The sequence below is a fragment of the Hyperoodon ampullatus genome (assembly GCF_949752795.1).
Source record: "Hyperoodon ampullatus genome assembly, chromosome: X".
In the NCBI taxonomy this organism is placed as follows: Eukaryota; Metazoa; Chordata; class Mammalia; order Artiodactyla; family Ziphiidae; genus Hyperoodon; species Hyperoodon ampullatus.
The window spans coordinates 59127038-59141637 of NC_136913.1; the positions used below are offsets into that span (position 1 = coordinate 59127038).

Genomic DNA, 14600 nt, shown 5'->3' on the forward strand with positions numbered 1-14600 from the left:
GGCCTGTCCCAACTTCCTCCACTGGGTTTGCCTTCAGCTGGAAGGATGGGGAAGAGTAAACCCAGGCCAGATTCCAACCAGGCCCAGAGCACAAGCCAAGAAGGGGCCTTCGCTGTGGGATCTGGCAGGACATGAGGGATTTGCAGTCTGTTCCATTTTGTAACAGTGACCACAGTCACTGAGGACAGTTGACTGTTCTGGGCAATTGTGTGTGCAAAAGCCATGGGGTACTGTTCCCAAAGGGGTTCAATTCCAGAAGCAACTTTCATTCATTTACTTACCATTCTTCATTTACTCCTCATGATCATGCACTTTTGCCTTAGCAGCCAAAGACAAGGACACCTATCTGGATTTGAAGCCCCGCTCATATACCCACTTCCTAGCTTTGTGACTTGGATTAAGTCATCTAATCTTTCTGGGCTTCAGTTACCTCATCAGTAACATGGGACAGTTAATGCCCGTCTTAGAGGTATCTCTTGGGATGTTAGGTACATTAAATGAAAATATGTATAAAATGTGCAATAAATGTATCATTACCTAGGGGCCTAAGACTATAACACTATCAGCTGTGGCAGCAACCACCCCTTCATTCTGTCTACAGTAATTTTGGAGCCACTTGGCCTCTTCCCACAGGTCCTACAGTGGAAGCCAAAACTTCTTGGTCTGCAGCGTGAAAGCAAATCCCACTGGGGCTTAGCAGAGTGTCCTCTTGGGGACGGGGGGCCTGTGTGCGGGGACTCCTCAGGCCAGTCAGTATCTTCCTTCCTTCCACCCTTTTTCTACACACACACATAGACATGCGTATTTTAAAAAAACCAAACTGGTATCATTCTATTTGAACTACTTTTTTTTTTAACTTAACAATACATTATAAGCATTTCCTTCTCTCCTTAGTCTTCAATACGATGATTTTAATGCCTGCATTCTAGCCTGTGAATGTGCCACAATTTATTTGTCCTATTCTATTGCTGGACATTTAGATTGCTTTCAATTTCTCACTGCTACAAATATGCGACTGTAATATCCTTGTAGCTGAGTCTTTGTCTATATTTCTGATTATTCCCCTTTGATAAGATTTCTAGAAGTGATCTAGGTCCAAAGGAGAGGCTTTTAATGCATACTGGTAAATTGCCCTCCAGAAAGAGTGAGCCAATGTACACTCTCAGGGTGTGAGAGTGTTATTTTCCCATATAGTTGCAAACACTGAAAATTATCATCTTTGCTCATTTGTTAGGTGAAAAATGCTGTATTAGTCGACCCTTTGTTGATTACTAGTAAGGTAGAATATTCCTCTAAGTATTTGTTAGCATGTCTATTTCATTCATGCTGGAACAAATAATTCTTAATTTATTGCCTGTTCCTGACATTTGCTTAATTTTTTATGGGTAAGTTTGTCTTCTTCTTACGGATTTTTAATAGGTCCTTCCACTTTTCATTCGGATATTTTTTAAAACTAGTTTTTCCCATACATTATTAGGCTCTCAGTGTTGTTTCTGACTTTTTGCGTGTGCTCAAGTTTAAAATTGTAAGGGAGTCTATCTATCGATCTTTTTCTTTATGGTTTCTGTCTTGGTATCTTGCTTAGAAAGGGCTTCCCCATCCCGAGGTTGGATCAATATTCGTATATACTTTCAAGTTTTTTATGCTTTCTCTTTATATTTAACACTATTTAACATATCCACCTGGAAATTACTTGGGTGGAAGACAAGGACATAAACTGATTTTCTCCAATTATGGTAATTAACCAGTTAGCCGAACACCACTTACTGAATAATCCACCATTTCACCACTGATTTCAAGTGCCACCTTCCACATATATGACATTCTTATGAGAGGGTAAATCTCGTTTCAGCCAGTCCCACAGAATAACTGCATTCCAGTGACCTCCATGTGAAACTGCCAGCTGTCCATTCATCCACTCACTCCATATTTACTGAAGAGAATGGTGATAAACAGTAGAGGTAGAGGTAGAGAGATAAAGATCCAGTCCCAGCGCTCACCATCTAGTAGAGATGGCAGATCGGAAAATAGACAGAAATAAACAGAAGGCAGCATGACCAGTGCTGTGATGAAAGGAAGCACAGAGGAAGGACACTTCATCAGACCTGGGGTGGCAGGGAGGCTTAGGAGGAGCTTGCAGAGGACACAGCCAGAGCAAAGGCAGGAGTGAAAGAACAGGGTGTCGGGACTTCCCTGGTGGCCCAGAGGTTGGGACTTTGCCTTCCAATGCAGGGGGTGAGGGTTCGATCCCTGGTCGGGAAGCTGGGATCCCACGTGCCTTGAGGCCAACAAACCAAAACACAAAACGGAAGCAGTGTTGTAACAAATTCAATAAAGACTTTAAAAAAAAAAAATGGTCCACATTTAAAAAAAAAAAAAATCTTAAAAAAAAAAAAAAAGGGCTTCCCTGGTGGCGCAGTGGTTGAGAGTCCGCCTGCCGATGCAGGGGACACGGGTTCGTGCCCCGGTCCGGGAAGATCCCACATGCCGCGGAGCGGCTAGGCCCGTGAGCCATGGCTGCTGGGCCTGCGCGTCCAGAGCCTGTGCTCCACAACGGGAGAGGCCACAGCAGTGAGAAGCCCACGTAATGCCAAAAAAAAAAAAAAAAAAAAAAAAAAAAAAAAAAAAAAAAAAAGAACATGGTGTGTCCGTGTTCAGTGGAGCTGGAGGATAGAGGTGACAGGTGAGGGAGCTGTGGGAAAGAGGCTGCAGAGGGAGGCTGGCATGGTCTCCCAGCTTTAGTAACCATCGGTTTTACTCATAATATTACAAATTAAATAAATACACATTGAATGAGATACCATTTTTCATCAGTCAGATTAGCAAAGAAGTCAAGTTTGATAATATGCTGTGTTGATGGGAGAATGCAGAAACAGGCATTCTCAAACATACTGTTTCCCTTGTACATGACTAAAGAATATATTTTAAATGATACTACGGGTTGCTTTTGAGGAGGGGAACCAAGTTGCTGGGGGAAAAGGATGGGACGGAGCTTTGCACTGTGTAATCTCTTAAACGGCTGATATTTTGAACTATATGAGTTAATAAATAAATCTAAGCCTAACTAACTCACTAAATAAAACGCACATAGCTTTTGAACTGGCAGTCTATATCCAGGGATCTATACTACAGGTATACGTATTATACGGCAGTATATTTCAAGGCTATTCATTAGAGTGTTGTTTGTGCAAGTAAAACTCCAGATACAACCTAAATATCCTCAGTGAGGACTAGCTGAGTAAATTTTGCATCATCCATATGAATTGTTTCCTCTAGGGAGAGGGAAAGAAATGGGTGGGTGGGAGGAGGAAGGTGTTGAGCTTTTTCCTTTTAAACTATGTCCTTCGATAGAGTTGGATTTTTTTATTGCAAGGCTATATATCACCTCATTCTCTCTCCTGCCAGCCCCTGGCAACCAACATTCTACTCTCTGTCTCTCAATTTGACTACCCTATGTACCTCATATAAGTGGAATCATACAATATTTGTCCTTTTGTGACTGGCTTATTTCACATAGCATAATGTCTTCAAGCTTCATCCACGTTGTAGCAGGTGTCAGAATTTCCTTTTTAAAGCTGAATAATAGTCCATCGTGTGTATATACCACATTTTGTTTATCCATTATATCATTGAATTTTTAAGTAGAAAGTTGTATCTATGTATCATCTAAAAACTAGAAAAAATGATTTCAAAACACTATTTCCTTTCTTCCTCTTCCTCTGGGATAATTTAAATATCATAGGAATTATCTGCTCCTTGAAAGTTGGAAATAGTCCATTCACTTGTGAAACTGCGCCTGGGCCTTTTTTTGAAGTGAGACTCTTTGCCAGTCAGGTAGAGTCCTCGGAAGAAAAGCTATGCTGTGTAAAACAACCATAATTTATCTAAAATAGATAGGGACAAAAATTAGACAACAAAGTCAGGAGGTAAAGAGTAAATGTGAAATTTTTCTTATCTCTCAGAGGGTGAATCAAAGATACCATTTCAGTTTTGAAGTTGAAAAATTGAGAATTGTAGGCTTAAGCGTGGGGCTTACCGTCATAAAAATAACCACCAGTAGAACTAAAAGCGAATTGCCTATGCTCCCATTTAGAAGATTAAAAAAAAAAGAATAAAGGAAAGAGAAAACCTAGCCCTTGGAGCAACAGACAGAAAACAAAGGAAAGAGAAATAGTGAACTGGCCTTTTGTCATGGGGTCGCGGAGGGCGAGGGAGGAGCCAGGTAGCTTGTGCCTTTTTTTCCTGGCGTCTTCATTTTTACTTTGGTTTAAATTATTTTGCATATGGAGATACCAAGGTTGTGCTCTGCGTCTGTGGCCTGTTCCTACTTGGAAAAAGAAGACATCTTCTTATCTCATTTTGATTCTGTTTTATTTCGGTGGGTATCTCCTAGGGGGATTATGCATATGCTCATTAACTCAGCCATCAAGTCCCAACTTGACTTTGAATAGGAAAAATGTGCCCCTTAAATATGTTTACTGCTCCTGAATTAATCTTGCCAAAACACTTTGTTAACCATTGACCTAGATGATCTCTGTAGGCCCTTCCAGCTCCCTCTGTGCCTGTTTTGGTTTCTCTGTCTCTCTATCTCTCTGTCTCTGTCTCTGTCGCTCTCCTTCACACACACACACACACACACACACACACACACACACAAATCCAGGACCTGTCTCTGAACATTGTGTATGACCCCACAACATTACATGGCAGAAACAATAGGGAAGCAGTCTTGGTTTGGCGTAAGAAAGAAATGTTTTGATAATCAGAGCTATTCAAAGATATGAAAAACCATCTCACAAGGTGGCGAGTTGTCTGTAATTGGAGATGTGTAAGCCCAGGCTGGATAGCCACCACCTCAGAGGTTTTCAGGCCATTCAAGCGTCTAATGGGGATTTAGAAGAAATTTGAAAACAAAAGAGGTTTCTTTTACTTAGAGGTGGGGAGTGAGGCAGAAGAGAACCACAGAAGCCCCTGGGCATGGGGAAGGCCTGGGCTGGGAGCTGGGGGAGCACTAAAGGAGATTTGCCAGGCCTCTTTTACTCAGTTGAGTCCTCTTTCTAGAACCACAGAAATGTTCATCCCTCCCCCAGGGATGGCCCTGATGAGTCTTGAGTTTGGAAACAGAAGAGTATTGTGGAGCTGCAGGAATAGCCTAAGGTGGAGACACCACAACTGCAATGTTGACTCCAGCCCTTGTTCCGAAGTGCAAAACTACCGGTTGAGCGGGCTTGCAGAGTTGCCCAAGGGACCTGTTCTAATGAATAGCCTAGAAACACTGGAATACATTCTCAAGTGTGTAAATAGTGCTTCTGACATATCTGAGGGGGCTTGAAAACAGTTTAAGTATCCTAATCAGTTCAACCAAATACACTGAGTATCTCTACTAGCAGGCACTGCTGGCTGGGCAGGGGCCCAGGAAGGCCAGGGTAGGGGCCCCAAAATAATTAAGACTGAGTTTGTGCTCTCCATGGCAGCCTCACGGCCTCGGAGATGAGAAGCACACAAATCCAAGTGACTGCCAACCCAAGGCCCACCCTTAAGTGCTGTGGTCCAGTTAAGAAGATGAGGAAGTGAAGTGGGAATGCTCTGGGCCAGCTTGGAGTAGGGAGGAAGAGGGAACGGGAAGCTCGGAAAGTTCATCTCAGATTTAGGGGGGAAGCCCTCAAGGGAAGAGCGTCCCAGGCTGTGAGGACCCCAGGAGGCAAACACCAGAGGTGGCAGTGGGCGAGACACGAGTAAAGAAGGGTTGTTCGCATCTCCAGCGTCTGTTTCCCTCCATTACCACAAAAGCCTCCAATGTCCTTTTTGGGGGGTGCGAACCCCTGTCACCCTCTTGGGGTGACAGCGGTTCACCTCCAGGACCCTCCCCTTTCAGGTCTGCCAATCAAAGCACCGATTCTTCCGGGCCACAGTGATTGGCTCAAGGTGAATCTATGGCTTGGGCCCGCCCAATCAGAGTGAAGCCCATGAGCACACGCGCTCTGTTGCTCCTTTGAACCTGTGAGAAACAAAATCCGGAGCCCCTGCCATCTTGCATCTGTGGGAGCTGGCAGGGGAGGGAGTGCAGTGACCAGGGTGGCCGAGGTGAAGCCACCAAGGTTCATCACCAAATTGAGTCACCTCCTAGGAAGAGGCTAATAATAAGGCGTTCCTGGAATTGGAGGTGAGTTCAAAGTTCTTGGAAAATCACGCCAGAATTTTGTTTGAAACAAAAGCGGAAGGAAATGGGCAGCGGCAGCGGTGTTTTCCCATGTCCACGAAGCCGCTTTATCTGGGCTTCTCAGCTACCTTGAAACCAAGAACGGGCTACTCGGGGTATTCTAGCCCCTGGGGAGTGGGCTCTCTAAGGAGTAAGTGAGAACTCGGGGGCCTGTGGCAGTCTGATGTGAATGAGTGTTTGTCCATTCCCAGGAATGCAAGCATCCCTGAGGGGTCCTGGGAGTAACCGGGTTCTGATCCCAGTCATGAGTTTCTGATCATGAGCTGCCTTCCCGTAGGGCCCAGATTCAGTGACCAGCCACATCGGAGAAGAGAGACTATTTCTGCCACTTGCTCCATCCTTTGTGGAAAAAAGTCTTCTGTACTCAGGAGTTAGAATGTTACCCTAGAGGCAATAGAATCCGTTAAAAGTTTGTTTTTCAGAAGGAATGAGACATCAGAGCTATGCTTTAGACATAAGGAATCTTAGGGGAAAGAATGGATTGCAAGGAGAGAGATTGGAGGCAAGAAGCTGATTTGAGAGGCTGTCTTTTCATCCATGACAGACGACGCTGACCTGGCCTGGGGCTGTGGCAGCAGGGAGAGAACAGGGGACCAAAGTGATGGACACTGGGAGTAGAATTAACATTTGTTTTATGTGGAGGGTAAAGACAAAGACAGGATCAGGGGTGCTTCCCTGGTTTGTGGCTGGAGTAACTCCTAAGGTCCACTGAGATAGGCCCTTAAAAATCCCTTCAATTACCAATCAAGTAGAGTGTCCCCAGTTTCACGTATACAACCTTTGTACACTAAAGCTTTTTGTACCTCTGAGCCAAACTGAAAGGAGCATGTGAGTGAGCACAGACTGTCTTAGAAAGGATACACAAGAAACTCCAAGGAGACCAACTCAGCAGCTGAGAATAGGGTGTGAATGCACTGATTATTCAAAATAGAAATAGAGTTTAAAATTTTAAGTATATAATCAAATTTTAAGAATAAAAGCAGTACGGGATTTCCCGGGTGGTCCAGTGGTCAGGGCTCCACGCTTTCACTGCCAAGGGCCCGAGTTCAATCCCTGGTCAGGGAACTAAGATCCCACAAGCCGCATGGCACAGCCAAATAAATAAATAAAAGCAGTAGCAAGACAAGAGTGTGTCACCCATCAGTACTGTCACCAAGCTGAGAATTTTTCAGTTGATAATAATAAGACAAGAGCTTCAGCAGGACAATGCAGGGAGGGCTCTACATCCTTCCTCCTGTAGTTCTCTAGTAGGTAACTATTTGACCACAGTTCACAGCCTGTCTCTTTGTCATACACACATCCCACTGCTTTCAAGGAAAGCAAATAATCCTCAGAGACAGTAAAGTCTAAATTCCACATCTTTTGGTTAAAATGGTAAATTGTATTTATTTTACTATAATAAGAATCATATTATATATGCATATGTATACATATCCATTTATACAGTTATATACATACAGATACATGCAAATATAAATGAAACACTAAAAAGCTACAAGCCAAATGTCAGCAGTGAATTGTGAAGTCTGAATTGTGAGATTATGAGATTTTTACTTTCTTTTTTTTGTTTTTGGCTTTGTAGGGTCTTTGTTGCTGCACGAGGCTTTCTCTAATTGCCCTGAGCGGGGGCTACTCTTTGTTGCAGTGTGCGGGCTTCTCATTGCGGTGGCTTCTCTTGTTGTGGAGCACGGGCTCTAGGCGCGCGAGCTTCAGTAGTTGTGGCACATGGGCTTAGTTGCTCCGTGGCATGTGGGATCTTCCTGGACCAGGGCTTGAACCTGTGTCCACTGCATTGGCAGGTGGATTCTTAACCAGTGCACCACCAGGGAAGCCTGAACACATTACATTTTCAGGGAAAAATAAGTGTGTTTCTTTAAATCCACTTGAGTTTGCTTGAACAGGCTCTTTGCTTTGGCCAAGGAGGAGGCAGGCCCTAGGGGCAGATGCACGTGTGTTCTACCGCAGGAATTTCTCCTCTCCAGGCCTGCCCTCCACCTTTACAAGGCGATTTCAGGCTTGCAGAGCTCATGAAGAGTCTCTCGCTCACACATGGGCATTGTCGGAGGGCATGTACAAGGTCTCTTTGAATCTCATAGATGAATTTACAACCGTTTCATGAGGGATTGCTCCCGATGGCCCCAGAAACTATGTTGGGACTGTTCTGCCTGACTTTCAGCCAAGAGTCATGTCAAAGCTGCGTGTGGCAGCAGCACAGTGCGGTGGGAAAAGTGACACAGACGAGTGAGCCGTGGAATTCTGCAGTGTGACCATCAGCCCAACACTCCCCCTCTCTGGCCCTTCCTTCCTTCATTGCTAAGATGAGGGGATCATTAATTCCACATTTTAAAAGCAGTATAATTTTTTTCTGAAATCGGACCCACAATGGATTTTGAGTTTTGCATCATTTGCAAAGCAGTTTCTGTTTCTTTCTTCTGCTTCTACTGATGCAGAGACCTGAGGCCCACTACAATGCCTTGTCTAAAAGCAGAACCACTAAACCTTGGTGACACAAAGAAATTGCCGCAGAAACTTTGAAATTTAAGAACTTTCTGTTTTGCTTTGTTGTTTGTTGTTTTAATTTTTTACTTTGAGCCAGGTCAAATTTTTAGCCTTGATGTACTTCCCTCACTGATCTTTGAAGAGAGAAGGGAGGTCCCCAGAGGCCAAGGTGGGGAGGGCGATAGGCAGACAGGATGGCAGGGAGCACCGCTTAGAGTTCTGTTAAAGAACAAAATTCACCTGAGTGAATTTGAAGATCAATTGGCTGTATTCAGCAATTCACAAATCGGACAGCATCCCATCTAGCAAGCAGAGAGCAGCTCCAAGGAACTGTACAAAATGGAAGGTTTTGAAAGGCAGAGAAGGGGTGGGACAAAGAAGTCATCAACAAAATAAGGGGTTATTTCAGACAAAGGTCACCTTCCTTTTGGGGAAGGCAGGGGTCTATGTGGCAGACTACCTCACTAGTGCTGGCCAGGAAATTCCAGACTGACTGGTTAAAGTCACTTTCATGGGATGGGCTAAAACTGCAATTTGGTTACGTATTAAGTCTTGGTTTACTGATGTGGGGCATAGCACACGTGACTTCATTTTGGGCCTGTTGTTTCTTTGTTTAACAGTTCTATTTGAGTAGAATAGGCATGGCAAGAATAAACACAAAATGTTAACAGAGGGCTTCCCCGGTGGCGCAGTGGTTGAGAGTCTGCCTGCCGATGCAGGGGACACGGGTTCGTGCCCCGGTCCGAGAAGATCCCACATGCCGCGGAGCGGCTGGGCCCGCGAGCCATGGCCGCTGAGCCTGCGCGTCCGGAGCCTGTGCTCCGCAACGGGAGAGGCCACAGCGGTGAGAGGCCCGTGTACCGCAAAAAAAAAAAAAAAAAAATGTTAACAGGGGTTTTCTCCCAGGAGAATTATGGAATTTAATTTCTCCAGATTATTGACAGTGAGCATATATTACAGTTTTATTTTATATTGTATTTCAATAAAAATCAATCAGTGTAAAGATTCCTAGATACTGTGAGACTCATTAAAATCATTTTGTAGTATTTTTTTCTGCAAACAAAAGACCTTTTTTAATTAAGAAAAACATCATTTAAATTTGCAAATGCTTTTCTCTTTTTAATGAAAAAACAATTAGCCATGACTTTTTTCCAGTGAATAAAAATTTCCCAAACAGGCTTGCTCTAAGCGTTAAACTTTTAAAATTTCAGTATTGTAGTGCTACCTCCATACACAAGAGCTAGCCTGATTAAAAGTTAAAATCTTTCTTGAAACAGAGAAAATCATTATAATGAATAATGCAAGTTAAAAAATTTTTAATTCAGTGTTTTCCTCAAAGTAGCTTCATATTTTAAGTACTCATTAGAAAAACGAAGCTGCAAAGTAATTTGTAAAATGAGACCACTACACATCTATCAGAATGACTAAAAATAAAAAATTATGACACCACCAAATGCTGGTGAGGATGCAGAGAAACCTGATTCCGCATACACTGCTGGTGAGAACGCACAATGGTACAACCACTCTGGAAAATAGCTTCTTCACAAACTAAACATACACTTATAATATGACCCAGAAATTGCACTCCTGGGCATTTTTTTCCCAGAGAAATGAAGCCTTGTGCTCACACAAAAAACCTGTATATGGATGTTTATAGCAGGGGTTGTAACAACCCCAAACTGGAAACAGCCCGGATGTCCTTCAACAGGTGAATGGTTAAGTGAACTACAGTACAACCATATCATGGAATCCTAGTTAGCAATAAAAACGACTGAAGTTTTGATATATGTAAAAACTTGGACCAATGTCCACTTTCCTCATTTGTAACAGGGAGGAGGTTGTCTCAAGAGCCTTCCTGTTTGGGAATTCAAGATACAGATGAGCAGAGTGGGGCAGGATGAGAGCATGTTTGAAAGAGCTTAGGGATTTTATTTTACTTTATTTTATTTTTTAGAACTTTTAGAGATTCAAAATAATCAGAAGGAAGTGGCTTGATGAAGGCCAACTGTCATGCCTCATGGGAGCCCATTTTGGAAGCTGGGAACCCAGGAGAAGGGGAGTTTAGGGTAGGTGCATTCTGTTGGCACAAGACGAAGTCTGCTCAGCTGTAGTGAACTTTAAGGTTGTTGCTTTCTCACACTGAGATGGGACAGGGTGGATTTGAGGCCTAAACTGAAAGGATTCTGTGTTCCCAGGAACATAAGGAAATATCTTGTTCTGATACACAAAATTAAGGGTTCATCAGTCAAGGCAACTAAAGAACTGGAGAGAGCCACATTGCCTTCTGAACACTGGGAGCAATGGGAAGTCCGGTGTCAGAGCACATTCATCTGGTGTAACAGTATTTGTCATGTGATTCTCAAGCACGACCAGTGTCTGCACTGTGTTCAGGCTAGGAAGTGAAGTACGCAGTTCAGAGCCCACGAAAATCTCCACAAGCTCAGTTGCTGCACATAATGCACAAAGGCGGGATTTTACATCCGGGACAGGAACCCGGCTAAAACCGGAAGCACCCCTTGCTACGGGGTCTAATGGGGGCATATGTAGTGTCTCCCAACAGCCAATCCTAGTGCCAGGAGTGTTTAGGAGGCGTAGCCGTGGAGAGACAGTGGCCAATGGCAGAGAGGGCCGTTAATAGAGTGAGGGCAACCGCGGGTGAGGGGAAGAGAGTACAGCCGCCACGGGAGGCTGAGGAGCTCTAGCCAGTTGGGTGGTTAGACTGTTGACGCGAACTGTAGCGGTACTTCAGCCACCAAACTTCGATTCTCGCCTGCCCTTAAACATCATGGGAGATTCACAGAGTGAGCATCAGCGGATGTTACGACGCCACAAGCGCGAGAAGGCAGAGCTGCAGGCCCACATTCAGGGCATGAAGAGCTCGGTCCCCAAGAGCGACGAGAAGAGAAGAAAGCAGTTGCTCCTCGATGTGGCCCGCCTCGAGGCCGAGATGGAGCAGAAGCACCAGCAGGAGCTGCAGAAGTTCCAGGAGAGTTTCCCTGATAACAGCAACCTCGATTCAGTCACTGAAGATCTGGGCAAGCTGGATCTCGAGGACAAGCCTCCTCACCTCTCGAGGGCACGGAGAAGGCGCGAAAGAAAGGTGGCCCTCGAGAGAGAAAGGCAGGAGAGGATGGCCAAGGCTGAGATGGAGCATCTGGCCAGCTACCGCCATGACGAGGAAATGAAGCTCGACGCCATCCTGTGGGCCAGGAATCTGGAGATGAAGGATATCCCGGCCGACGGCCACTGCATGTACCGCGCCATCCAAGACCAGCTGGTGTTCTCCGTGACCGTGGAGAGCCTGCGGAGGCGCACCGCCGAGTACATGCGGAAGCATGTCGAGGACTTCCTGCCCTTCTGCAGCGACCCCGAAACCGGCGACGCCTGCAGCCGCGACGACTTCTTGAGCTACTGCGACAACATCGTGTTCAGCGCGTCGTGTGGAGGCCAGCTCGAGCTGAGGGCCCTGTCGCACGTCCTGCAGACCCCCATCGAGGTGATCCAGGCCAACTCGCCCGCCGTCGTCTTCGGAGAGGAGTACACCAAGAAGCCGCTCACCCTGGTCTACAGGAGCTACTCCATCTGTGGGGAGCACTACAACTCGGTGAAGCCGCTCGACGCCGGCTCCGTCAGGTGCCCGGCCTCCTGTCTCTTGTAGGCCCGCTGCCGCCATCGCCGTGGCGGCTGCCGTTGGAGCCGAAGCTGCCGCCGCCGCGTCTCCTCAGCAGGCTCCGCTTTTTTCCTTCGGTTTTCTCAGGGTTTTGTTGATTCATTTTACTCAGAGTTCACCCCCTCTCTCCACCCCCGCCCCCCCTTCTTCCTCCCTCGCTCTTCTATCCTCGACCGTCCCTGGGTTGCTTCTTTCACGGGGTTAGGGGGACCGGAGGCCGGTGACGAGGAAGACATCTGCACCGTCCCACCCTGTTGGAGTGACTTTGCCAAGTTCCCACCTTTCTTGCTCCGCGGCATGTGGGGTGGGGTCTTCCCCGACCGGGGCTCGAACCCGTGTCCCCAGGATTCTTAACCACTGAGCCACCAGGGAAGCCCTAGTATTTTGTTTTGTTTTTTCATAAAACCTTGTATGGTTGCAAATTAAGTACAGTTGTTTAGATGTTTTCTGAATTCTAAATAATGTTTGTTATCTTTAGAAGTTAAATGTAAGCGTTAAATGTAGAAAGTAGATTTACCTAAACTGATAGGCTAGATAAGGCTTGCTCTAAGATGTGAAAGATCTCAATTGAATTTCCTTTATTAAATATAAGAAAGGACATGACTTTATTCAAGTAGTTGATTCATTTCATTATATCTGCAATTGATGTGAAGTAAGAAGAGACAAACTGATAGGTAGTTTAACTTACTGTGAGGGGTGACATCAACTAGCAAGTTTCCTTTATTCTCAGACATAAAAGGGTATAACTTTGTTGAAGCACTCGGTCCACTTTGTTCTATCTACAACTGGTATGAGTGTGAAAGATCTGAACTTAGTCGTTTTCCTTAATTCTTAGAGATAAAAAGTATTTAAAGAGAGATTTTAAAAAGTATTAAAGTAGTTGATTCATTTTGTTATATCTGCAACTGCTATGAAGCACAAAAAATGAGGAATATACTTTTGTTGATATTTGAGACTTGTTGATATCTTGAATTTGCCAAAAAAAAGTAAAAGTGAAATGATTTGCAGTAAACAATTAAAAAAAATTTAACCTTTAGGTCCTGTATTTCAGTGAGATTACTTAAATTCATTTTAAAATTCTTTGTACACACCAAATGTTCTAAACTATAACATACGAAGGGGAAAAGGCAAACAGTAGTTTGTTTAAAGAATAAAAGCAGTTTAAAAAAATACCTGGTTTTCTATTTTTGTATAGCTGACTGAGTTCATATAGAGTTTGTATCCCAGGATCGACTTCAGCAAAGGAATCCTGGAGGGTTAGGGAGCAGGAGTGAAGGGGGAGGACAGAGTGACAGATGAGGCTTTTGGAAGGAGGAATGGGCCTGCAGTCCTGATGGTGGTCTGGAGTGGAATATCTCCCAGGGAAGGATATAGGGAGGAACAAAATAGTTGAAGCTATCCTGAGTTGATGTTTCACTCAGTGAAAACATCATGAAATGGCTCCACTTAAGGATGTTCTCATTGCTATGCATGACAAAGTATTTGCACTTTCAGAAACTTGCCAGTCCAGGGCTAGTTGCAGGAGGGAAAGAAGTGCCACTGTTTTTTTCTTTTTTTTTTTTTTTGAAGGCAGGGTGTGTGTTGGGGGGAATCTCTTTTCAAAATACAAATATAGAAATCCTGCCAGATAGTTCACTGTGTAAATGTGTGCATCAGATACATTTTCAGATAGCCAGCTGGCTGAGAAGAGGAAGTCCCTGAGAAAACTAGGTATTTGGCCGCATTGTGAGAAGAGCGCCTTTTATAGGGATGAGAATGCTGGCTGGGGATGGAAGGATAGGCCAGGAAGGGAGGCATAATCTATAGAAGGGGGCCTGGCTGGGAAAAAGGGTGAAAACTGGGGAAGGGGTCAGTCTAGGAGGATGAATGGGCCGTGGCAGGGGAAAGGGGACGAGGCAGAAGAAGGGGAGACGGCTAGGTGAGGACACCTGTGTGGACTGGGGCACAGGGTGAAGAAGGAGGCCAGGCTAGGAAGGGGATAATGGAGTGGGGGCTGCTTAGGGAAGGAGGACTCGGCTGGTCAAGGGAAAGAGGCTTAGTTGAGTTAGGAGGCAAAGGATGAGAGAGGAATCCTTGAGTGTTAAAGGGTAAAAGCCCTGGGGAATGGCACCTGACCAGGGAAAGAGATCTGGCTGGGAAAGTAGGCTTAAGCTGGGGAAGAGGGTGAGGCTGGGGAAGGGGCCTGGATGTGGGAAGGGGCCTGTCTTGGAA

General features: G+C 45.0%; 1 protein-coding gene across 1 annotated transcript; it reads left to right on the forward strand.

Annotated features, from left to right (window-relative positions):
- Nucleotides 1-11504: 11504 nt before the first annotated feature.
- On the forward strand, nucleotides 11505-12377 carry LOC307069669 (OTU domain-containing protein 6A-like; the record flags this gene model as incomplete). Its single annotated transcript, XM_079728022.1, has 1 exon — nucleotides 11505-12377. One exon carries the CDS (start codon nucleotides 11505-11507, stop codon nucleotides 12375-12377), a length of 873 nt encoding a protein of 290 aa, XP_079584148.1.
- Nucleotides 12378-14600: the final 2223 nt, after the last annotated feature.